The sequence below is a fragment of the Magnolia sinica genome, chromosome 9 (assembly GCF_029962835.1).
Source record: "Magnolia sinica isolate HGM2019 chromosome 9, MsV1, whole genome shotgun sequence".
Taxonomy (NCBI): domain Eukaryota; kingdom Viridiplantae; phylum Streptophyta; class Magnoliopsida; order Magnoliales; family Magnoliaceae; genus Magnolia; species Magnolia sinica.
In genome coordinates, this window is record NC_080581.1 from 11,626,530 (window position 1) to 11,652,574 (window position 26,045).

The window sequence follows — 26,045 nt, forward strand, 5'->3', positions numbered from 1 at the left end:
ATCAGTGGTCAGGATCATTCCAGGTGTTTTCCAGCACAGCCCATCCTCAGAATGGCCGGTTTGGATGTCATACATGCGTGCCCAGTGCAAAGACATCATGCCACTTACCAAACAAGAAACAAGTGAGATGTCTGATCCTGACCACACATTGATGGCCACCCCCACATCGATATAGATAAAAAGAAATTCAAAACTCAACGAGGGTATCATGATCATCTCGAACCTGCACAATGTCAACACACCGTTTGTTTTTTTAATTCAAATGGCCGAACGGCCCTTGAAAGTGCAGTGGGCCCATCTTCAAAGGATGGATATTTGTGCCAATACCATGTTTGAATATTATATGATCATATAACACATATATAGAGCACACTAAGGTCAGTAAAACCACTTAGCTTTTGTTCAAAGTGGGGTTGGGTTGTATCCTCAGAACTCTCTTTCTGGGAAGAGAAAGGGAGCAACCATAGACCATATGTACAGAGCCGCGGTGGCATACCCTGTCACGATACGAACCCACACTGATGGCCACCCTACATCGACTAGCTTGCCACTCTCACCGACCGAGGTAGACCACCCTGTCAGAAGCATTGCCGAGTACATGCTAGCAAGAGAGAAGATGAGGTGAAAGAAGGAATACGAGTATGTGACGGCCCTAGGTTCGTCCTTCTTCCGGTCTTCCTGCTGATCCTTCTGGTCCAATGGAAGCAGAGGCTTAGCTGATCCTTCATGAGGGGGAAAAATGAAAAAGAGAGAAAGGTAGGCAAGTCAGAACACAAGAAAAGGCCTTGAACAAAAATCCTGAAAATTGCATGTCTTCAGAAGCAAATGATCCATCACAGTTTTGGTATACTATCACAGCCCAGCACTGTGACAAATATCACCTATGTTTAAAAATCTCACGATATTCTCGCCATATTTTCACAAGAAATAAACTTATATTATCGATAATATGGTAAAATTTCCAAAATATTGGCAGTTTTGAATTTTTAATGATTACTTTTGTGAAATTATCCTGATATTTATGTAAAAATCATTTAAAGTTTTAACTGATTTAAATTTTAAAATAATTTATTCATTAATTTTTATTTTTTAGCAAGATGTTCATAATAATATCCTGAGAAAAACCTCAAAAATTGAAAATCACCCAAGAAAAGGCTAGAAATTCCAGAGAACAATATTTGTCACTATGTGGCCCAGGACTCAACGATGTTGGGTCTAGATCAAGGAAAAAACAGTGGGAAATAAAATAACATACGCCTGGGAAAGGGGAAAAGATCTGATACGGGTATGCCTGTCAGAGAGAGACAATCATAATCCAGCAGGATACTTGTAGCTGACTGCTGTTGGTGAACCCTATCAACACCCCACCAAGATCAGATAAGTGTAGAGTTTATGCTCATATATGCTTATAGCTTGATTTGACCGCTGTTTGTCACAACCATGAGGTCATGGGTTCAGTCTCGGATCACGTATCCGGGAGGAAGAAAAAAACAGCACAGTAATCCCATGATTGCTTAAATAGTCCACATCAAGTGGGATGACTTCCCCATCACCGTCCGATACTGCTGATCAGAAAGTGATAAGGTTCACCAACAGCAAAGTTGTTCTGTTGGTATCCACCAGAGCATTCTCCTTTGGGAAAAATATAGCAGTGGATGAAACCTGGAACTTGCCAAGAAAAACAGAAATAGAAGGAAAATATAGGATGATGGATGAAATTCTGACCTTTTAACGATAAAACATTAAGAATAGCTCATTCTCATAGTTCCAGAATCCAGATGAACTTCAATGTTTTCAGAATGTCCAGTTAATGTTTTAATTTGAATCAATTAATACAAATGCTACGATGTAATTATTATTTTTTCTCCCAACTGCTATACAAATACAACAATACAACAGATGAATTCTTTTGAAACCAAATACATGCATCAAGCAGATTGAAAATTCGGAAACTTAAAAAAAGAAAAAAAGAAGAAAAAAAGAAGAAGAAGAAGAAAAAGAAGAAGAAAAGAATAGCTAATGATTTGGTTTGGCCAAATGGAGAAGAATGCTAACCTGCACGAGGTGAACTTGGTGGTGAGAGCAAAGTTGTTGAAGAACCAGCACGAACGGCAGAGTATACGACTGAGAGAACTGTAGTAAGCAGGCCCAAGGTGAGTGAGCCAGTAGAAACAGCTTTTGAGTGATTGTGAAGGCCATTGCACTCATAGTCCCTTGGTTCACTAGAAAGGCCACTGTAGCAGAGATAAGTGCAGTACAAGGAAATTACTGAAGCTGGTAAAAGACTGCCATTCACCTGTTTGCATTAACATTAACAGTTCTTCAGAGAAGGGAGGGTTTGCCAAGAACGACTGTGGTAGTAAGTGTGGATGCACATTTTTATGCAGCACATGCATGATATAACAGGTCTACGTCGATGTAACTAAGACAAATTGAGAAGACATGTAAGAATATAATGGAAAAATATCCATAGTTGTTAGAAAAATAGACACACTAGTTCTCCTCAGTTTTCTTCTTCTTCTTCTTCTCCTTTTTAAATAATTGGCAACAATTGTTCTCCTTGATTCAGTAAAAGCTTCTTCCAGGAATCCATTTACATGGATTATTGTCACATTTTTATTTTTTTTTACACACGCACCCGCCACACACCCACGCACGCCATAGTGGGATTTCACCACATATGGGTTTTGAACCCAAGACCTAGTGATGAAACTCCTCAGAGTCTACCACTCGGGCAAGGACTGGAACCCGATTATTGTCACATTGCCATCTCTAATCTCTTTGGAGATTTGGAAGGAATGTAACCCACGAAAGCATATGAGGTACAGTTCGCTCCTTGAAATTAGTCATTAAATGTTCATCTCCTGGATGCATGATATTGATAGGAAAGGGTTTTTTTTTCCCCTGAAAATTGCATTCTTTTCAATAAAGAAGGCTGCAATTAAACCATTTAGAGTTGGGAAAATAAGTTTGAGAAAATGGTTACAGCCCCCTGGTGGGGCCTGCTAAGGTAATAGCGGTTAGTGGAGGAATTATTGGAAATGATCAAGGTGATTTTACTTTTGCCTTCGCTCGATTTTGTGGGGACTGCACTAAACTATGGTTGAAATAAGAGTTTTATTCGACGGGCTGCATTTCTGTATAGGAAAAAGATTGCAATTTCACGGGTTCAACTGTTGGAAGCAACTCCAAGATGGTGTTTGATATGAACTCTAATGGGAGTATTCCGCCTTGTAATGTTTGGTATTGGCGGTCTGATGTGCAAGGATCCTGTGTGGGTGGGAGGGCTAAACTTATTCACGTCTATAGGAAGTAACCATATTGTTGATGCTCTGGCAAGTTTTTTAGTTACATGGAACAAGACCTTTTCTTGAAGCTGTCTAATCTCCTTCCAAAGGCCAGATATGCAGGGAAACAGGGCTGATTTTATTTATTATTATTTTTTTTAATGATGGAATGGGAATTTTTCACATTGTAGCTAAGAAATGATATGTTTTAGGGTGGGTTGTGATCTTTGCATTCTTATGGGCTGAGAGGTAATGTTAGGTCCCCCCCTCTTAGGCTGCAATCTTTTTTATTTCAAATCAATAAAATTCTGGTGGTGGCATCCACCATAAAACCAAAAAAGAAAAAGAAAATCTCCTTGCTGAACACATGCAAACTCATTTATTGATGAAAAATAACAGCTTGGCTTCTGTCATAAAGATAATGACGACTATGGGGCCCTAATGCATCAGGATGTGTAGTATCCTGATGCACCAATTCAGTAAAAGCAGAGCATAGCTTTTGGTGATCCACACCATGATGAAACAATTCAGTAAAAGCAGAGCATAGCTTTTGGTGATCCACACCATGATGAAACAATTCAGTAAAAGTGGCACGTATCTTTTGGCGATACATACTAATGCAGGGGCATTTTCACACCGGGCTCGAGTGGGGTGGCCTGTGGGATGCATGGGCACACTCGGGGTGGAATGGCATGCATAACCCATGGATTTGGGGCCCACGAGGGGACGGAACCCATGGATTTGGGGCCCATGAGGAGGGTTCGGCCGAGGACCTAACCCATGGATTTGGGGCCCATGATGAGGGTTCGGCCGAGGACCTAACCCATGGATTTAGGGCCTGGGTTATGAGATAAAGGGATTCATTCGCCATGCTCTATCAGTTCGAGCATTTAGAGCAAGTGGTTAATTGTCTTGCATCACATACCATTTATGTAATAGGCCCCACCGTGAATAGGGGGAAGCCCTATGTGTCTTCCAGACTTAAAGATCTCATCCATTCAATCATTGGTCTTTTTCCAGACCTACTGCAGTCTCTCTCTCTCTCTCTCTCTCTCTCTCTCTCTCTCTCTCTCTCTCTCTTCCTAACCAGCTATTTGTAGACCACTCAGGACCATCAGATCAATGATCTGCATCATCGAACTTGCACAGGTACACTAGGACACTACAGTGTCCAGATGCACCACAGCCTTACAATTCCTCATAGTAGCATGGGATGCAGTTTAGTTTCTTTCTCAATCTTTCTCAATGGAAACTTTTTCTTGAGAAGTATATTTGTCATATGATCTTTATAGACAAAACTAAGAATGCATATATAATGTTATGGATCTAAAGAAAGCATATCTAGACTAGAGTACCTAAGGAGGCTATGTGGTGAGGTGATGAGGAGGAAAGGGGTTAAAAGAAGATAAATCAACATCATTAAAGACATATATGAGGCCAGGGCTATTACAAGAGCGAGAATGCTCACGAGTATGACGAGTTCCTAGTAGGAGTAGCTCTTCATCAAGGGTGCATTAAACCATTACTTTTTTGCAATTGTTATAGATAAATAAACCACTAGTTTCCAAGATGGGGTCCCTGCGTGTATGTTTTTTGTAGATGACGTGGTGTTGGTAGACAAGACCAAGGAGGCAAATGCTAAATTGGAGTTTTAGAGGAAGGCTCTAGAACCAGTGTCTTAAACATTAGCCAAACCAAGATTGAGTATTAGAATTGCAACTTCAGAAGAAACAATTACAGAGACAAGGCTCCATTTGAAATTGATAGTTGAAATAAGATACTTGTCTAGGTATCTGTGTAAAATTTTGGTTCTGGGGTTCACGTATAAACACCAAAATGCAGGAGCATACTCATTGCACATCTGCGAACCTTGAATTAATAATCTGGCAATAAGCAAGACCCGTCAAGGATGATTCTGGCATGTCTGGAACGACATTACTCATTTTTGTATTTTTGGTTGATGACAGTGAAAAGTTCTGTTCCAGGTCCTATTAGAACCAGTTATTAATTATGCGGTACGCACATGTCCTTGTATTGAGCAAGGGGAATTGATGAATGTTATCAGATAGGGACTTGTGGCTTCCGAGGACTGGAGATTAGTGTCTTGAATGACCTAACTCAGTGGCTGGCTATCTCCTGGCATCTTGTTCACAAGGAAGTAAGCCAGATTTGATTTTAGATACATTGGCTACAGATGTAGTTGCAGGGTATTAGTCGAGTATTGGACTCCCTCAGTAACTCTAGTGTTATATTTGACTATGTATCCATTTACAAGGGATGGTGAAGAATCAGCGATGAATAGCATATTTATTTATTTTAAAAAATGAAATTATTCAAGAAAAAAAGCATTGATAAACAACGACACTTTTTTTATAGCACACTTTTCCACAGCAACCTTTGAATCTATTATCGCTACGCATGCAATCAGGACTACTCGAAAACTTTCAAGACAGAAAGCAGGCCAGTGGAGAAGATAGCAAATAATCCACCAAATACTCGAGCAACAGAATCAACAGAAAGACAAAAAAGCAACAATCTATAACCATCCTCAAGCCCATATCAACTTCACAGCCATAATTAGGCCAAGAATATTAAAGTTATATTATTCGAAAAGCACTATAAGTAGTATGTGTGACACTAAATAGTCAATGAAAAGCTTGACAGGGTGATCAGAATAGCCCAAATTTCCTAGTACAGCAGATAAAAAATTTCTTTCTTTCTTTCTTTCTTTTTTTTTTGGTAAAAAGAATGTTCCATATGATTTAGATACAAAAGGTAACAACTTACAGCTGGATGCAGCGCCACAATAGCAAAAATGAAAACCAGAATCAAAGTCATAACGATAAAGAAAGTGTTAAGACCACAATCATGTCCTGAGGGAGTAAACCAGTGGAAGAGCAGCCCCGAGAAGGAAAATGTCGCCACATAACAAACAAGTGAGACAACAAACAACGCCATGTACCTAGATTCAGCATAAAAAACATTAGAAATTTTTAAGAAAGTCTTACTCATCAGGAAATTTACAAAAAAGAAAGAAAGAAGTATACACATGCTGATCCACAAATTGAAACAAGAGAACCATATCAAGGATGTGAAAAAAAAGTCCGAAGGCCATGCAGCTAGAGCATCAAGAGAGGAAAAAAAAAAAAAAAAGAGAGTAAAAAGATAGCTTAACCAACCAGAACTGTTCATCTTTGCTAACCCAATTTTCATTCCATCCATGTACAAAATCCAACAGCAGAATAACTTGTACAAGAAGAAACAGTCCTGAGCCGAACTTTGATATCGTCTCTGCATTGATGAAATCAAACAGTCAGCTACACAAGTCTATACATATGAAGAATGTGTGCTCAAAAACAAACAAACAAAAAACAGTACCAAAATCTTAAGTGAAAGAGGAGAAGAAGCTCTGTTTGCTAGCAAAGGATTTTGTTTATTCACAAGGACCTTAGCCTTCACATGTTATTGAGAGAAGAATATGCAACCCCCTCAATAACAACATCACCATCATAGGTCACCTTGTCCCAGCTCAGCCATTTGGGTCAGCAAAGGCAGCAGCAAATTACAAAAATAAAATAAAATTAATGAGGAATGCTAACATATAGGCCGTAGCGTAAAACTCATATGCAGTTCCCTCTTCATCATACAAACAGTTATGATAAATGCTGATTATTGGGGCTACTGACCAGGTGGGCCACAGGTACAGATGAGCTATAGGGTGAAAAATTGCAATGATTGGACAACTCTGACAATCAAGTAATGCTTGTCATAGTGTGGAATGGGTTGTTAAATATGTGTGGGATATTGTGGTGGAGTGGGCGGCGGAATGGGTTGGCTGAGAAAGTCGTAATTTTCTCATTCTTTTCTTTTCTTTTGTTGTTTTTGTTTTCTTGGCCCTACCTCAAGGCTTTTTCAATGAAAGTTCCAGTTATCTTTCAGAAGAAGAAAAAAACTCTTGACCATCAAGTTCTGAGTTTTTTTTTTCTTTTCTGGTGAATAAGGACTGTTGCTCTCACCATTCCATTGATTGAATGGCTACCACCATGCAGTCCCCTTGATTTTCAGGATATCGCCCATCCACATGGTGGCCCAACAAAACACCAGTCCCAATCACCAGAAATGTTTGATAAGTGTACAGATGTACTATGAGGGAATGGCATAGAACTTTATGCAGCAGCCTGTAGCATCACTCAAACGAAAATGCTCACAACAATCAAGGAAGCCATATTCTGAAGTTCAATTCCAACACCGTATGTTTTTCGAGTTCTCCTGCTTGTTATTTGCACACTTCCCTCAATTTAAGGAAATTTATCTCCTAACAAAATACACTTGGCCAAATTAACCAAGCTAATCAAGTAAAGAATATTATTTTCATGGTGGATCATGTTTGAGGATGGCTCGGTTATCTGACAGATCACATCGGGTCAATTGCAATGTGTGTGTGTTGACTCTACAGTAACTTACCGTAGTGCCTATCTCAGTGAGCCCCACCATCATGGGTGCTGGAAATCCAACGCATCCATTAGTTGTACACCCTTTTTAAGGCCCCAAGACTGTAAAGCAACCTGATCCACAACTCAGGTGGGCCACACAACATGAAACAGTGGAGAGGGGATGCTCACAGTAGGTTTCTGTATGGGGACCCACCATGTTATTTATGTGCCATCCAACCTGCCCATTGTGTGTGCCCCCGCATGGATGAAAGGAAAGCCAAAAATTAGGCCCTCACAAACTCAGGTTGGCCCCACCATGCGGTTTAGAGGTTTTATGCATGATTTTACACCGTTCCTGATGGTGTGGCCCACCAAAGTTTTGGATTTGGCCATTTTTTGGGGCGTCACATTTTGCGTACAGGATGCTTCTGTTGCACGGTTTGGATGTCTGACACGTATCACGATGGGACCCACACAAAGTCGACTCTGTGGTATAGTTGTCACTGCTAGATCATTCTCCCCACATACATGAACCAAACAAATATGCCACTACCATAAAATAGTACAGAAAAAAATGTCAGAAAGAACTGAGAACAGTAAATTAAGTTTTTTACTATTTTCTCAAGTCTCAACATGTGTGTTAAACATGGAGTGACCCTTTTTGTCAACTGAAGTTTTCAGCTCTCATTGGTCAATTTAATACTTCCCTCCAAGGGATCGAATGCTTCTATGTTTTCTGTCTCATCTACCCATTCATCATAAATAAAACAATCTAGATATATAAAAATGTTAGCTATAAAATATGGCACAGGTGGGATAAGGAAATTGATTCTATGTGCTACAGTGACAACATTGAAGCAATTATAAGACATGGCATCATGATATATAAAGTAACACCCATCACAAGGTGATTGCAATGACATCCCATAAAGGAGAGACTTCCTCCAGAAAATGAAGCAGGCATTTGGCATCTTTACTTATGAGAGCTTATTTGATTATTCTAAAAAAAGAAGAAGCTCTTATTTTGGAAATATACTGTTTGGTAAAGTTCTAATTTTAGATCCTTTTTTTTTTTTTGGAAACTAGCAAAAAAGCTCTTAAAAAATAAGTAATAGGGAGGTTGCTTTTTTTTTTAAGAGCTTATTTGGCTTAGGCGGGTAGATATTTTTTGTTATTTATTAGATAAGTTTGTCCTTAAACTTTTTAAGTAATTCCTATCTTGACCTTTTCTCTTCTCTTTACAATCTCTCTAACTTGGGCCCACATGATGAACAGTCCATATTGAAGGTTGGGCTACATGATGGAAGGTGTCAAAGGTGGGGCCCACATGATGGATGGTGGACATTGAAGATGGGACTAGATGGTGGAAGGGGTCAAAGGTGGGCCCACATGATGGATGGTGGACATTGAAGATGGGACTACATGATGGAAGGTGTCAAAGGTGGGCCTACATGATGAACGACCCATATTGAAGGTTGGGCTCCACATGCTGGACGGCCCATAGCAAAGGTGGGATCCACATGACAGATGGTGGACATCAAAGTGGGTCCGGCATGATGGATAGTCCATAGAAAAGGTGGGACCCACATGACGGATGGTGGACATCAAAGTGGGTCCGGCATGATGGACAGTCCATAGCAAAGGTGGGACACACATGACGGATGGTGGACATCAAAGTGGGGCCAGCATGATGGACAGTCCATAACAAAGGTGGGACTGACATGATGGATGGCCCACATCAAAATGTGGCCTCACATGGACTAGCCGCATCAAGTGGGCCCGACATGATGGATGACCCACATCAAAATGTGGCCCTGCATGATGGACTAGCCACATCAAGTGGGCCCCACATGATGGACGGTCCATAGGAAAGGTTGGACACACATGATGGATGGTGGACATCAAAGGTGGGCCCACATGTTGAATGGCCCATATTGAAGGTGCCCCCTACATGATGAATGGTCCACATCAAGGTGAGCTCACATAATGCACAGTTCACATCAAAGGTGGGCCCACATCAAAGTGTGGCCCATCATGACGGACCATCCACATTAAGTGGGCCCTACTTGATGGATGCTCCACATCAAGGTGGGACCCACATGATGGATGATGGACATCAAAGGTGGGACCCACATGATGAACGACCTATATTGAAGGTGAGGCCCCACATAATGAACAATCCACCACATCAAGGTGGCCCACCGCCCACATAATGGATAGAGTGAGCCTCACATGATGGATGACCCACATCAAAGTGTGGCCTCTTTTGATGGCATCCACATCAAGTGGGCCCCACCTAATGGACAATCCAAATCCAAGGTCTCACATGATGGATGGCCCATATCCTAAGTGGCCCAACAAGATGGATGAACCACATAGAAGGTGCACGTGCATCCCACATGATGGATGGTGGACATCAAAAGTGAGCCCCACATGATGGACAACCCACTTCAAGGGTGGGGCCTACACAATGGACACATCAAATGTGGATTCCACGTGATGGGTAGTGGAGATTGAGGGGGCCCCATTTAATGGATGGTCCACGTCAAAGGTCAACCCCTAATGATGCATGGTCCACATCCAAGACAAGCCTCGTAGGATGGACGACCCACTTTGAAGGTTTGGCTCACAGGATGGACGATCCACATCAAAGGTAAACTCCATATGATGGAGGATCCACATCCAATGCCGACATAATGGACGGCCCAAATGTCTTAAAACATGAAGGTTGTAGCCATCCATTCTTTTGCCATTTGGGGCACGATCAATCTATGATGAGATCCACCAAAACAGCCGTCTGGATTGCTCTTATAATGGACTTGTTGCAATCTTTAAAAATGACATCAACTACCGAAAAAAATAAAAAAAGCTCTTATTTGAATATTTTACCAAACGTGCTAGTTTCAAAAAACAGCTTCTTCTTCTTCTTTTTTTCTTTTCTTTTTTCTTGTTTTGAAAACGTGAATTTACCAAACAAGCTTATTTAAAACAAGAGCTAGAATAAAAAGAGCTTGTTAGAGTAGCTCTTATTAGATTAGGGTAGAGATGCCAAACGAGCCCAAAATGTTCTAACGGAATACATTTTCACTGTATCACTAACAACAAAAGAAATCCATTCACATTTGTTGAAAGCACATTGAATTAACCACATGATGATCTGAATTTACATCAGATTCCTGCCATGGTTCCTTTAAAAAATGTCTGAGAGTGAAAACCTAGAATAAGAAGCACAAATCAGGTTCATCCAGATCTAGACTATGCTTGTCCATCATAAAATTCTAACACTTGGAAAAGCAAAGAGAGGGAAGGGATTTGATTCTTAGCAACTTAGAGCAACATTGATGCATCATGGTATAGGATATTGCCACAATTCTCCAGCATAATTTTGCAAACAATTAAATAATTAACAAGGAAAATTACTCACATTCCAGTTATTAATGAGAAAAATTACTCACCATAGAAACTGACGATCTCATTTGGAAGGAAAAACATGAAAATTACCACAAGACACCAGCTAATGACCTTCATCATCCACCCACCATGGTGCAAACGGTCCCGAGGATCTTTCTGATCCCTGACTCCAATCATTAAAACAGCTAGCACAGTAAAGAATAAGAAGTTTCCCAAGCTCACCCGTAACACTGCATCTGTTTCGAACCACTCCCTGTTAGGAGTCTGGTGAAAATGATTAATCCCTGCATATTCAATCACTATGCGATCAGTAAGATTAATTAATGTACACAGTTAATAGATACAATGATTCAATAACTATGGTCTACAGAAACATTAATTTGGCCTCAACCAAACTTTGGTAAAGATGTTTCAGCAACTTGGCACAAAACCCTTTCGAGTAAAAATGTTAAACATGTCCAGCTCTCAAGTTTGAGATACATCTGTAAGAATGAGCTATCTTCAGATAGAACATGTAGAAAAATGGAAAGATTAAGATTCACATGAAACCCTTTTCCTGCTGTTTGCAAGCATAGAAACTGTTGGAAGGGGAGGAAAACAGTGTTTCCCATTCACTGAATTTTCTCACCAAATCCCCTTTTTATTTTCCCACCCCTTGGAAACAATGTTTCCTTTCCCATGCCTTACTATCGTTTCCAGTTGTCGTAGAATTCTGAAGGCACCCATCAACTATTTCTCTCTGATCGACAATTGATTTTTCTTCTCCTTTCCAATCGATGCCATCCATGGCCACTGCAACCTCGGACCCTGACAGCCATGACTACTGCAACGTTATTTCACATCAGCCATGGCTGCAAAACTCTCGTTTTTCCTTCTCTGGATAGAGGTTGAAGAAAACCTCTGTTACCACCCCCACCCCCTGACAGCCATGACCTCTGCAAACCTCGGTCACGGTAGGCATGGCCACTTAAACCAATTTTTTTTTTTTTTTTTCCTGGAAAAAGGTGGGAGTCAGTCCTATGATTTGTTTGGAATTTACATAGGTGCTATGGGAAGATCCTAGGTGTTAAATCTTTGGTCTGATTTTTTATTGGATGCAAAACATTATGTCATTTTCAATCTTTTGCTGCATAACCATCTATTGTGGACCTACCATTTGAGAGGGGGTCATCATATGCCATTGTCTCAATATGGATCATTGAGCTGGCCCACTTGTCTAAACTCAATGAACAATGATATTGCAGGTCTTATTATTATTATTATTTAAGATTGCACTTTATTAAAAGGGAGCAAAAGGCAACCCAACAAAGCAGAAAAATGATACTGCAGATCTTCAACCCTATAATTCATCTTGACAAAAAGGCACGTATACTATATAAAAAAATGACAGAATATGATACACATAATAAATGATCATTAGAGGAACTGTATGGTGAAAGCATCCACAACATAGTTCTGACATAGTTAAACTTTCTTAATCTCAGAGAAAGATGGAATGGTGACAGGAATTGCAGCCGCTTGCTTTAACATTTGCTTCATATATAACACACCCATAATGAACTATTGCTATGGGTTCCCAACTGATGCATACGATTATTTAATAAGCAGACCAGAAGCTAGAACTGTTTTACCTCTGTGGATGTGATTAGGCTTTAGTTGGTAGAGATGTAGAATGATCCAAATGCCAAACCATGGAGATGGATTGTAGACAAAAGATTTAGGTCCATGTTTCAATGATCCAAACCGTGTGATGGGCCTCAATGTGGATGGGGAATACCCAAAAAAACTCTCAGACTGGAGGATTTCAGACCTTCGATTATCAAATCTCTTTGACACTTGTTGCTACTATGGGAAAAAAAAAAATCTTAGGAAAATTTAGTTTTGCCAAACATATGATTTGGAAACAGTCCAAAAGTTTCTCAGGAAAATGTTGTTGATAAACAAACAATGTTTCCTTCCCCACACTGTCTTGGAAACATTGGTCAGGAGAGGATTTCAACTCTTTCTTTGAGAATCGTTGCTACTAGGGGAAAAAATTTCTTAGGAAAGATTTATTTTGCCAGACATATGATTTGGAAACAGTCCAAAAGTTTCTCGGGAGAACGTTGCTGATAAACAAACAATGTTTCCTTTCCGACACTTTCTTGGAAATATTGTTGGGAACCACTGTTTCCTTTCCCACACTTTCCATGAATTCAAACAGTTCCTTAGCCTTTTTTTAGAAGGGTGTTAGTAAGCTATTTAGGGCGGTTTTTCCATCTTTTGTTTTTTGTTTTTGTTTTTGTTTTTTGAAGAATTAGTCTCCAGTTCTTTCATGTTTTATTGGAAAATTTAATTTGCAAGTTTAGGGAGTGTCAGTTTCTGAAACTGTCAGAAGTCTTAGTGATAAGTAGTATTTTCTTAATTGGAAAAAATAGGCGTCATTTTTAAGGGTCGAGCTACATCAGATTATAAATTGGATAGTAGCTCCAGGATTTTGGATTTTCGCAATTGTAATCTAAAAATATGAATATCATGAATGAAAAAAAGATAGAATTCTAATCAAATCCTAGTCGTTTGACGCTAACTGTACCAATGGACGAGATCTAACACATTGTTTAATAGTTGCCCCCTTTTTCTTTTTTTTTTTTAAATTATGGCATTGACAGGTGACAAATTGCACTAAGAAACTGAAAGGCATTACAATTTACAACAGGGGCAATGATTGGAGTGACCCTCCTCTCACAGTGTGGTCATATGTGATCGCAAAATCATATACCATGGCTCAAATCGCTTATGTCATGCAGGAAGTATGCCATGGCATATTAAAGTATGCCATAATTATGCGATGGCATAATCGAATAATCATGGCATACTTTAGCATGCCATAGCATAATGGCCAACAATCAAGTTTCCTGTAGATTGTAATAAGTTGTAAGCAAGGTGTTCCGTATCCGTTACGATACACCCGTAAAGGCCTATACATATAGGCAACGCCATGACCATTACGCGATACGGGGGTGAAAAGGGGTAGTTGGTTTTTTGAAACCGTATCAGCCGTTACAGTGCCGTAAAGGCTGTTACAGGGCATAACAATCGTTACTCCCATAACAGTCGAAAAACGATCACTTTTTTTTTCTTATTTAAATTCAATTTTCTCATCTTTTTCACTTTTCTCATTCTAAAAACTTTCCCATATCATTTTACAACAGATTTCGACCACTCTTACTATAGCTTTTAAGATTAAAACTGTGGATTGAAGTGATTTGAGCGAATAGAATCTCCGAGGGCCTTTTTAAAAAAAAAAAATTGAAAAAGCAGTATTTATGCATTTTTCTGATTTCTAGTTCTAATGCTTGATTGTGATGTGTAAACATTAGAGACATAATTATATTAAACAATTCACTAGACAACCCGATACAACACTCTGACTAAAGAGTGGACCATTATACTGTTATAAACATGTTTAAAACAAAAAATTGAATACATATTTGAAATATTTACATTATTCTTGATTTTCTAGATATTTTTTTCAGAATTTTTCAGGCAAAAGAAAATTTTCAACCGTTACGGGGGTCATAACAGTCGTTACGCCTCCGTATCAGTAATGGTGGTGACCATTACAGCCACCGTTACTGATACGGAATACCTTGGTTGTAAGTTGTAAGGTAACTTGTCTTGCATGCATCAACTCATTGAGATTCAAGTTATCAATACAATTTTTATATTTGTAGTTTTCAATAATTAATTTTTTCTTGGTGTAACTTGTTGATTATTTAAATTTGTTTTGTTATATATGATATAATATAATATAACTCAGCATATAGATGGCCTAATAGTCAAACTATAATGAAATAGGTAAATAAACCCAATCCAATCACTCGTGGTAATTATACATAGTTTTCTTTCTTTTTTTAGATTTTTTTTTTTATTTTTTTACCTTTTTTTTTTTTAATTTTCAAATAAAAAAGAAGAAGCCATTAGCTTACGCAATTATGCGATGGCATAAAAGATCAGCCCAGGCTGATGGCTTATGCGATTATGCGACATAAAAGATCAGCCCATGCTAATGGCTTATGAGATTTTATGCGATTTGACAACATTCCCTCAAAGGCAAGTCTAACAACCACCGCATTGGCTACCTTACAAGCCACAAAATAAGCATTACTGAAATGGGCCAAGCATTTAATTTCCTAGATACAGGAGGCAAACCTCCAAGGGCCCTCCCAATCCACCAATACCCACTGAAATACAAGATGAAAACTTCCCTTAGTAATCAGCTTCCAAGAAAACGAAGGGTCAATCAATCACAAGCTACTTGAAAGAACCCACAAGACTGGAAACAATGCACACAATCTGACCCGTCTCGTGACTCAACTTCCTGTTGATCCCTGATGGCTAGAATTGCCCACAGCCTTCAAAATTAATCTTAAGGAGACTATCTTGAGGCAGCATACAGGGCCCCTTTGCTGACTTCTGAAACTTCCTACCCCTTGACATCATTGAGACCCTATCTCCAGATGTCCTATGTGTAATAATTTGCCGACAAGAGCCCAATCGATCATCTAGAAGAAATTAACTTCTGATCACGTGCACCAGCGCCTCTTGTTATCAGAAACCCTTCTATTTCTTTCTTTCCAAAGCCACCACAAGATTGCAAAGGGCACATCAACCTCCGCAAAACGTTTCCCCTCAGATGAAATTGTACCCGTGCAACCACCAATTGATCACTTCCTTGAGCAAGTTATTAAGAGCCCAGCTCAACCCTAAAAGAACTGAAGAAATAATCCCATGAATCCCTAGCCACTGGGCAGGAGGAATGTGTGGTCCACCTTCTCCATGTCATTCCAAAATGTAGACATTCGGAAGTTTAAAAAATGCCTCTTTTTCATGTTCTTGAGAGTGAGGATTTAAATAGCATTAGCCATCCAAGTAAAATATTGCATAGTTGCACCCTAGGCAGGTTGTTCTTCCTCCCATATGTTAGCAGAAGAGGGGGAGTCCTCAACATGGGAGGAAATGACCCATGAGAACGATGTTAGAAGAAGAAAAAAATCCATCTGCTACCCATTTCCAAATCTTCTTGTCCACAGTCAAATCAATAACTACCTCACTTAACTTGCCCGGGAGTAACCCAAAGCAACTTTGACTCCTCATCTATTCTGTTAATTCAAAGCTCCCCCCTCCCTCATTTGAATCTTTAACTGTGGATATGAGAATCCTAAAAGACTACAAATTAGTACTTCTTTATTATCAAATTATTTGAATTATTATTCTATGGGCTTTGAGATTAGAAATTATGGGTTGATTGGGATGTCGACTATCGCTCTGTTTTTCTGGTTTTTTCCATATAGACTGCGAAAAAGAATCATGCACAGAATTGGCTATTGCTTTGGGTAGGTAAGTCATTCCAAATCATTAATCTAATGCCTATAATTTGAAGCGGCCAAATGGAAGATATTGCAACAATGAAACTTATAACAAAGTGATGAATACATTGCAAAATCCAATGCACTTGTCAATGCCAAAATCAAAAGCCCGGAAACTTATATCTTACAGGCAACCAGTGGTTTCATTTCATACATCGAGCTGTTTAAAGCCTGTGATGTAGCTTCTCTCCAAAACGATTGGCACATCTTACCCTTGCAAAGGTACAAAAGGCCCACCTTCCGGTAGTTAAAGCCATTCATCCAATGCACCTATACATACAAAGAGGCCGACTTTTGGTACTTTAAGCCATCATATGGTGTGCCCTATACAAGATAAAACAAACCCCAATATCCCCCTTACCTAATAATCTTATCCATTTGATTGGTGAGCCAAAACGTACAAAAACGCTTACAGACAACTGTCCATGTATAACAGGGAAATCGTCAGATGGCAAGGATCATCCAAGGATAGAGAGTTCTTGAGATCACTCGCATCAACAATGTGACCCACTACATCAACGGTTTTATATAATGAAAATGGCGGGACCCACATGCATAGCCGGATCCTCAAATGGAAAGACAATAACATTCCACCAAATACTAGAGCCAACTTTCAGTAGTTTAAGCAATCTTCTAGTGTGCCCCATACAGGATAAAACACACCCCATATATCCCCCTAACCAATGATCCCATTCTTCTGATTGTTGAACCATTATTTACACGGACACTTACAGCCAACCGTCCACGAGTCCACATATAACAGGAAAATCATCGGATGGTAAGGATCATCAAATGGTAGACGGTTCTTGTGATCGCTCCTATCAACGATGTGACCCACTACATTGACGGTTTTATATCACGGAAATAGTGGGACCCACGTGTACAGCTGGATCCTCAAAATTAACATATCCCCCATATACTCATGGGGTACCCAAGGATTCCAAACCACACCATCTTTCCTCCACACTTATCAAATGTGACAAAGGTACCAAAATTTCCTCAGAAAATTCACAGCACACACACCAAAAAAAAAAACTAAAATTCAATCAGAACAAGATTTACACCGACAAAGTACAGTAAAAAGAGGTAGAAAAAAGAAATTTGAAGAGAGATGGGAGCGTAGGGAATCCGAAATCCTTACATGGGAGCTTCTCCATGAGAGGAGCAGCAACCTCCCTCAGAATCCATGAAACGATCAACGACAGCGCGAAGAGGCCGCAGTACGCGATCCTGGCCGACCGCCGGCTGATTCCTCCAACAACCGACTGGCAGGCCTGGCAAGCGCAGGCCGCGCAGCACGACGCAAGACAAGAAGCTGCCCACATCCTTTAATCATAAAGGAAAAACAAAACACGAGAACATCAGAAGATCTCCGGAGAGAGAATTCGGCCACCAAACCCCTAATTTGAATCGGTTGAAACCCCCAATTGGAGAAGATTCGGAAGGAATAGGATGTGGGGGATTTCTAGGGTTTTGGGGTTGGGAAGAGAAATAGATAGAAATTCGAAGCGTACCTGAAGCGATCGAAGGACGAATTTCCTTCTTTTTTTCTTCTTTTCCTCTTTTAAAGAAAAGAACGACGGCTTGCGAGGTCTTCTTTTACGCGGAGGTAGACTGGATTTTTGTCTATTATTGGCAAGAGAGGAAAACTTTGATACTCTGGCAGAGTACGATTGATGATACGCAGGCACTTAAATTTTGCATACATGCCATATAAGTAATCAAATTAGACCGTCCAAATTATGGTACCCACTTCAGATTCTCCACAAACCAATCAATTAAGCTTGTTTTTATCATCTTACTATTGTATTCGTGGAATTTAACCGACGGTTAAAAATGAAAGTATGGTGGCCATGAATCTGATGTCAGGTTAAAAATGAAAGTATGGTGGCCAACCAATCTCATATTGGGAGGAACATGCATCAGATCCACACCATCCATCCGGTGGGCTGCCACATCTTCACCATGGATAATAAAAATAAGTCCACTCCTAGACATAAGTGGACTGTACCATAGAGAATGTAAACACTCAATTTAAATAATAATGGTTGTTGGCACCGTGAAAAACGAAGCCATCTTAAACTGGTATTTCACGTACATGGAACATTGGATGGCAAGGCAATCGTGAGTAATGTTTTTAATGTCAGGGTTGTTTGGAAGGTGCAATGGAGTATATTTGGAATCTAGAATTTACTTTACCAGGCCTGTTTGGCCGGGCAGATTGGATGGGATTGGATGGTTTTAGAGTGGATTGCACGGATTTAAAGGTAATGATAGCAGCATCAGTGGATTGATGCAAGATCTATGGGATTGCTATAACGGGTCTGTTTGGCAGGCCCTGCTAATCCCGTTATTAAACCTTCCAATCCCTTTCAATCCCTCGAACCAAACACATCTCAAGCAACTTTAAAGGGATTGGATGGGATTTAAAGGTAATGATGGTGATGTCATTGGATTGCCTTAAGATCCATGGGATTCATACATCCCAGGATCAAGATCCTGTGTCTGTTTGGCACGCTTGGCGGATCTATCTTCCAATCCCAACCAATCTGCCTGGCCAAATAGATTGTGTTTTGTAATCTTATTGTGTTTTGTAATCTCACTTTGGTTAGTATTTGCAAGCAGCTCCAATTTTTGCTCATTTATAAAGGCAAGAGAGAGACGAGTAATAAAGGTGTGGTTGGCCTATTAATATATTGTATGCCGGGCATACTAATGATACCTTAAAGCAGATAAAACTGTTTATTACATTACATCACTAAAATTACATCGATAGAATGATTTGAACCATCCAAACATTGGCCATATAAATATAGGTAAATCGCGCGTTTGTAATCCTATGCTTACAGCCCACTTGTCGCTCAGAATTTTATCATTTTTTGTCAAAATATATATTCCAATGGACTTAGTATAATTATTCTGTCAAACATCTCATGGGGTTCTCATGAGCTCGAGTTGTGTGGACCCCACGGTGATGCGTGTCAACCATCAACACCGTTAGTCAGATGCAGCATTCCATGGTGGGCCTGGGGCTTAAAAATCAAGTCAATCTATGACTTGTGTGGGCCACACCACATACAAAAGTTGAGAGGAGTTACCCTCCATTAAAACATTCATAATCATTTGTTGGGCCCACCGAGATGTGTTTCACAAATCCAGCCCATCCACTATGTGTGTCCCACTTGGATGAGGGGTCAAACCAAGTTTCAGATGCATCCAAATTTCAGGTGGGCCCCACCAAGTGCTTTTATATGTTTTAGCCATGTCTTCACATGATTTTAGATGGTATGGCCGACCTGAGTTCCGTTTACGGCTGATTTTTGGGATATCCCATAATTTAAAGGGGACCCATCAAATGCACAATGTTGATGGTCGACAGGCATCATGGTGGGGCCCACGTAGCTTCACATCATGGGAAGTCCTCATGAGCTCAACTGCATAGAACCTTTTGCTTATATGTATATATATAATAAAATTTAAGCTCTTATAAATATATTACAATGATATAGAATCAGCGGTATTTGAAATACAAGCTCTCAAACAGACCCTAGCCATCATGTTTTAGTGATTACCTTCTAACACCCGCTAAACTCCTAGTTTCTTAGTGAAGCGCACCATGGTAGATAAGAAAAAAAGTGAGAAAATGTCATACCTAAAGATGTTATCATAGAGCACGTCTACCATATGAACCGTTAAAAGCTGTTGGAGAATGTTTTGGATCTCAAACCCTGTTCTTTTAATTGTTGGGCATTAAACTGGTTGAATTAACGATGGCATTGGTTCATGCTTTATTCCTCTGCGTAACCTATGTTGTCGCCTCTACTTCCTTCCTTGTGTTATATGTGATGCATTATATAATGATTGAATAACTCTCTCTCTTATGCATCTCTTGTTGAAGATTGAGTCTTGCAATCCATCCGCCATAAACTCCTTGGAGACGTAGGGTGCATCGCTTATGTAATTGCATCTTAATATATTAAGATTAAAGGTCTTGAGATAAGATTTGAAATTATTGTATAAATATTTGTCTTATTAAAAATAATCTAATCACTATGCACGGCATGATCCTTGGAGAAGGACGATAGTCACCACTCATGTGCTTGTAGTTTTGATGATTTTGTAAATCGCATTGCCGAACACCCGTCCTTGGACATCCGCGCCATCGACCCCGACCAGGGATCGGGCCGGACTAGCCCGGGTCGGCTAAATACGCGCCCTAAGATCCGACCTAGTCTCGATCAGGTCCACCCGCGTCCTCGACTAGAGAGTGTGTGAGCCGACCAGCCCGCAGTCCACTCCAATATCCCGGTCAAGGTTTTAGAAAGATCCTCACAACACTACCGCGTATGAATTCTGCTACAACTCTTAACTCCTATATAGGTAAGCCTATCACCCCACCGCCTCTTCCCATCTATAAATAAAGACATCCTCGATGGTCGAATGTACACACAATCTATAACCCTAAGCCACTACTACCCAACTAGACCCAGGTTCCATCATTCTCCCCATCGTAAATTGCATTTGAGGAGTCACTTAGAAGATGTTAACATAGTTATATCATAATATACTTGTATTGTGTTCATATGAAAAAGTTTCATTGAGTTGAATGGAACTTTAGCATAACCCTCACACACACACACACAAACACACACACACACACACCCTGGTCTATTGCTCATACAAGAGGATGCTGGCATCAAAACAACTTCGGTGGAAGTATAACTCTCGACCCACTTGTGTGAATGTGCAGCTTATACCTTATGGTACTGTCTTAGATTTTGGGTTACTGATAACACTCTTATGGCAGTACCATATGGTTCAGCATGAGATATTCTAGTTGGTATTATGATAATCCAAGAGTGTTGAATATGCAAATTCACTCTCACATAAGATAATGGAGTTCTTAATGAATTGAGAATGGCGGAATATTAGGTCATGATCATGAGTTAAATTCACTTAATGAATGAGACAACTATGGAACTAATGTTTTGTGTAGCATTGGCCTTTTCTATGGCTAGGCTACCCGTGTAGACAATGGATTTTTATATTAGAGGGACTCTATAAACTTTTATAAAACAGCTAACATGGCTCCTTAATACTCTAGGTTGTTATTGTGAAGTCTCATTCAATATGTATGCTTTGGAGACTTGGATTACATGGTATGCCACACACCATCGGCCTTGGTGGTGTGTTGACTTGGCAAAGTTTTATGGACACACCATGATATGTATGTGTTATATCTCCGTTGTCCATCTATTTTGCCAAATCATTTTAGTGTATGAATCAAAAAATGAGGCATATCCAAAGCTCGAGTGGATCAAACTATAAAAAGTAGTGGGGACAATGATGCCTGCCGTTGAATCCTTCCCAAGGCTTATTTGTTATCCAACCTTTTCATACGGTGGCAAAGATTTGGATGAAGGGAAAACACAAATACCAATTTGATCCAAAACTTTTGTGGCCTCCAAATTTTCAATGGCAGACACTCATTTCTCATTTCTCATTGCTTCCTATGGTGTGGTCTACTTCAGTTTTTGATGTCTTATTTCTCTGATCATGCCCTAAAATTATTTATCAAAATGAATGGATAACCCTGGAAAAAGAAGGGTGATAAGTTTGGAATCAGTATTTAATTATTCAATAAAACTTGAGGTGATGAGCATGACTAACATTATGAAATAGTAGTGTGTTATGAAAAATAAATAGAATTCACTAAGCATATTGAAATTTTTTATATATAAACTTACGCTCTTAAATGATTGATAAACAAACTTTTTCATTTATTGCTCATTTGATTTCACTCTCGATTTTTAAAATTGAATTCCCGCTTCTTTAGATTGTACTAATTCATACTTGATTGCACAAAAGATTGTTTTCTGAAAGTGATGCGTGGATATAGCACATACATTATAATAGGCCTACAAAAGTTTGCCACATCAACACACTAATCCAAATCCATACTCGAGAGTCCGAAACACAGTTAGTTTTAAGTCAAATGGGAGATTATTGGAATTGTATCCTTAAAAATAAAGATTTGCAGGTTTAAGTTCTGTCATCGATTTTGATTCAACATTGAATGTCAGGATAAGGTGTCTTCAAGCTCTCATCCCCTCTATTAGGGTAAGATCAATGAAAGACTTTCTACTTGAAGTAACGCCATTGAATGTTAATTTCTCAGCAGCATCATTCAAGTAAAACATAGCTTTAGGGTTTAAGCTTTTATGTTCCCAAAAAATCTTAGAATACCTGAACGAAGATCCACATAGTTATAAAATCTAAAATTATCAGTTGAGGGTGAGCATGCCTTCATAAAATCTCACGTGTTGATTATAGACGTTCATCAGCACTTTCCTGGCTGTCAAAATTTGGTCATTTTTTCTTTTATGGGTTTGGTCCAAGTGACAAGTTTTGAACGGCCCGATTTTGGTCTGGAAGGCCACACATGATGAATGACGAGGAGTTATTTGATACTCTATCATGAGGCTTGATACGCAGGTACTCGGAAATTGAACACGCCGTATGTACAAATTATAATTCAACAGTACAAAATGTGCAACCCACCGATTCTAATTGGGAGCCCAAAATCTTTTTTTTTTTGAAGACTTGTTTGTTGAAATAGGGCCACTGGATATTTTTCATTTTAACCATCCAATAAATGTAACCCATCTGATGATCAGATAATCAAATAAACCTTTTTTTTTTTTTAGGGGGGGTGTTCTTGATACATCTAGATTGAGATCCACATGCAATTTCTAAGTGCCTGCGTATCATCCATCACAATGCCAAGAGTATCATTTTTTTTGTTCTCATGGATCTATGGCTAGGCCCACTACTTAAATGGGGAATAAAGCATTGATACTCTATAGAGCATGAAGATCCTATAGGCCCGCCCACGGCAACTGTATATGTATGTATACTTACCTCAATCCAAACCGTCCAAATGGTGGGCCCGACTGCAGATGGGGTATCCAAAGCAAGATTGTTTGGAGAATCCTAACTTCCCATCAATGCACAGTTAATTGTTGATTTGGACCTTAGACTGTTTATCATCTTGACCATCAACTATCAGAAATTAGGCAGTTACAGAGACCCACCAGTTGCATGTTTCTGTTGCACTCCATATTAGATAAGGTCCGTGATTCTGAAGGGTTAGATTGAAATGGATCCCACGTGTATGGCGGTTATATGCATTCAAGTGGCCAATGGTCCATTAATAATAATCAGTAAGTACCATTAGCCCATGGCAAGTAAGGTCCACAGTTCAGCGATCTAAACCGTTGATAAGACAGCCAGCCATACCTGAATGCAGCACGCCCCCAAAACCCAACCAGGTTAGACGAAGAGAATGGTTGCTATAAATCTTTCTTAACCATCTATTTGCAAGCCAATGAGTAAAGGGTCAGGATTGCCCTTTCCTAAGAGGTGAGCATCATTAACCACGATGCAACCATCTGATCAGTAGTCTGAATTACCATGGCCCACTTGTAAAAATGTTACTCCAAGTGAAGAACTCACTTCTTGGATGTAGACTTGCAAGTACCCCGAAGAAAAGTGTCACATGATGTTTGGAATAATTTATTTATTTATTATTATTATTTTTTTAAAGACCTATAGGGCACTGCTGAGTAAACTATGCGGGCCCCACTTGATGCGTGTGAGTTATCCATACTGTCCATCCGTTTTTCCAGCTCATTTTCCCAGAATCGAAATTAATCCAAAGCTCAAGTGGACCACACCACAGAATATAGTGGAAATTAAATGCCCACCGCTGAAAACTTCTTGAGGAGCTGATATTTGTGTTTTCTCTTCATCCATGTCTGTGTGACCTTATGAACGGGTTGGATGACAAATAAGTAAACATCATTGTGGATCCGAAGAAGGTTTCAAGGGTGGATATCATGGTCCTCACTGTTTCGGTGATCCACTTGAGCACTGGGCTCATGCCTTAAAATGAGCTGACGGGCCCACCATAAATCCATCACAGTGGGTCTCATATAGTTTTCTCGGCAAGCAATTCACGTGAAAATAAAAAATAAAAAATTGTTCAGATGAGTGTACTCAAAGATTAATTAGTAAAATTGATATTCTTTGATTATTTACGTAAAACACACAATATTACGTGCACATGCATCATATATGCCAAGTGTATCACCTACAGGCATCATATATGTGTCCCATGTGTCCGTGTGCACGTTCACTATAATGTTACATGTGTCAACTCCCTTCATGTGGCCATGTGCCACGTGCCATGGTCCATTTTTCCTCGTTGTTCCAGCAAGCAGTCTGACCACCAGCTAACAGATTGGCTTGTTTAAGACTGCATAACTAGATAGCTTATTCAGGACAGCATGACTCAAAACAACACAATTTTTGCTTGCATCCAAACAGTCCCTTCAAGTTGTTAACTACAGGTTTCCAATAGCATTTACTGCATTTCTGGTGTCCCAGGCTCATGCTGCTCGTGGGTTGAAGAACCCAGCCCGAGTTCATAATATTAGGCAGTTGACATCACCACACAGGACGGTGGGCCCCACCCATCACCACCAACAGACCATGGTGAATAGTGGAGATCCGGTGGATGCAGCGCAACAGACCAAGCTCCCTCAGCTTTTCCAGCTCATGCTAACTGATTCAGCCCACGGAACTTGGACGAAAGAGCGTGCGGCTGCAAACCCATACCTTGCCTGATTGTTCATAGGAGGTTCATTCAGTGGATCCAAACAGTTGACATTATGGGGCCTACCTTGGATGGCCAGTGCTCAAAATCTCCCAGATGAATCCTAGCCTTTCAATAGTTCGCCAAACAAATAAACAGTTAAGAAAGAAAACGCAGCAATAGCTCAGATTCAACTAAAAATAGTCCAGTATTCTGTAGCTAAGACCATCAGATGGTCATCCATGGTGAAGTTCATCACATCAACGGCTTGGATCACCGAGCCTTCAGTCCCAATTGCACGAAATCTCTGCTAAGATGAGCAAATACCATTCCAAAATCTTACATGTGGCATGGACGATCCAGATGGCATGTCCAGTGGGTCCTCTGTCCATGGATGGTCCCTGGTTGAAAATCAAACCGACCATACAATCCTATCAAAATGGACACCAGCCTTCAGATGAATGATCAATGGATTCAGCAGCTAAAAATGATGGTCATAATCATGGATCTATGACTCCACTGAGTCGACTCTCGACCCAGCTGAGTCAAATCCAGTTCAGCACCACGAGTCAGAAATGAAAGTAGGCCTATCCAGGACGAGTCACCCGCGAGTCGGATCCAGTTTGGTGCCACGAGTCAGTAATGAAAATAGGCCCTACTTGAACAAGTAACCTCCTGACTCGACTGAGTCATGACTCAGGGCCAAATGAGTCTGTCCAAGCCGCCGAATCTTAAAACCAGGGCTATCATCGTCTACTCAGCGCTGTTTTTCAACCAAGGGCCATCTAGAGACAGCCCACACGATCGACGGCCAGGATCTGCCAGCCCATCTTGCATGCGTACAGCGGCA

General features: G+C 40.0%; 1 protein-coding gene and 2 long non-coding RNA genes across 4 annotated transcripts; all 3 read right to left on the minus strand.

Annotated features, from left to right (window-relative positions):
* Positions 1–233: 233 nt before the first annotated feature.
* LOC131256893 (uncharacterized) lies at positions 234–18,210 on the minus strand. Of its 2 annotated transcripts, none has more exons than XM_058257981.1 (7): positions 18,054–18,210; positions 17,681–17,865; positions 11,176–11,415; positions 6,467–6,578; positions 6,075–6,249; positions 2,056–2,296; positions 234–716 (listed from the first exon to the last, which is right to left on the minus strand). In XM_058257981.1, the coding sequence occupies exons 2-7, from the start codon at positions 17,862–17,864 to the stop codon at positions 427–429; spliced, it is 1,242 nt and encodes a 413-aa protein (XP_058113964.1). In that variant the 5' UTR covers position 17,865; positions 18,054–18,210; the 3' UTR covers positions 234–426. The 2 variants fall into 2 exon arrangements, with proteins under 2 accessions (XP_058113964.1, XP_058113963.1); XM_058257980.1 differs by having other exon boundaries at positions 234–722.
* On the minus strand, positions 2,614–6,068 carry LOC131256894 (uncharacterized). The gene is made up of 2 exons (XR_009177006.1): positions 4,106–6,068; positions 2,614–4,060 (listed from the first exon to the last, which is right to left on the minus strand). It is a non-coding gene; the product is annotated as an uncharacterized LOC131256894 (long non-coding RNA).
* On the minus strand, positions 12,131–17,671 carry LOC131256895 (uncharacterized). The gene is made up of 2 exons (XR_009177007.1): positions 16,901–17,671; positions 12,131–16,809 (listed from the first exon to the last, which is right to left on the minus strand). It is a non-coding gene; the product is annotated as an uncharacterized LOC131256895 (long non-coding RNA).
* Positions 18,211–26,045: the final 7,835 nt, after the last annotated feature.

Excerpts from the sequence above, each read along its gene's own strand:
- LOC131256893 (XM_058257980.1), bottom strand. The coding sequence starts at position 17,864 with ATGTGGGCAGCTTCTTGTCTTGCGTCGTGCTGCGCGGCCTGCGCTTGC. Across the intron at positions 11,416-17,680 it reads TCTCATGGAGAAGCTCCCAT|GGATTAATCATTTTCACCAG; the intron begins GTAAGGATTTCG and ends TTGAATATGCAG. Across the intron at positions 6,250-6,466 it reads AGCAAAGATGAACAGTTCTG|GTACATGGCGTTGTTTGTTG; the intron begins GTTGGTTAAGCT and ends TGCTGAATCTAG.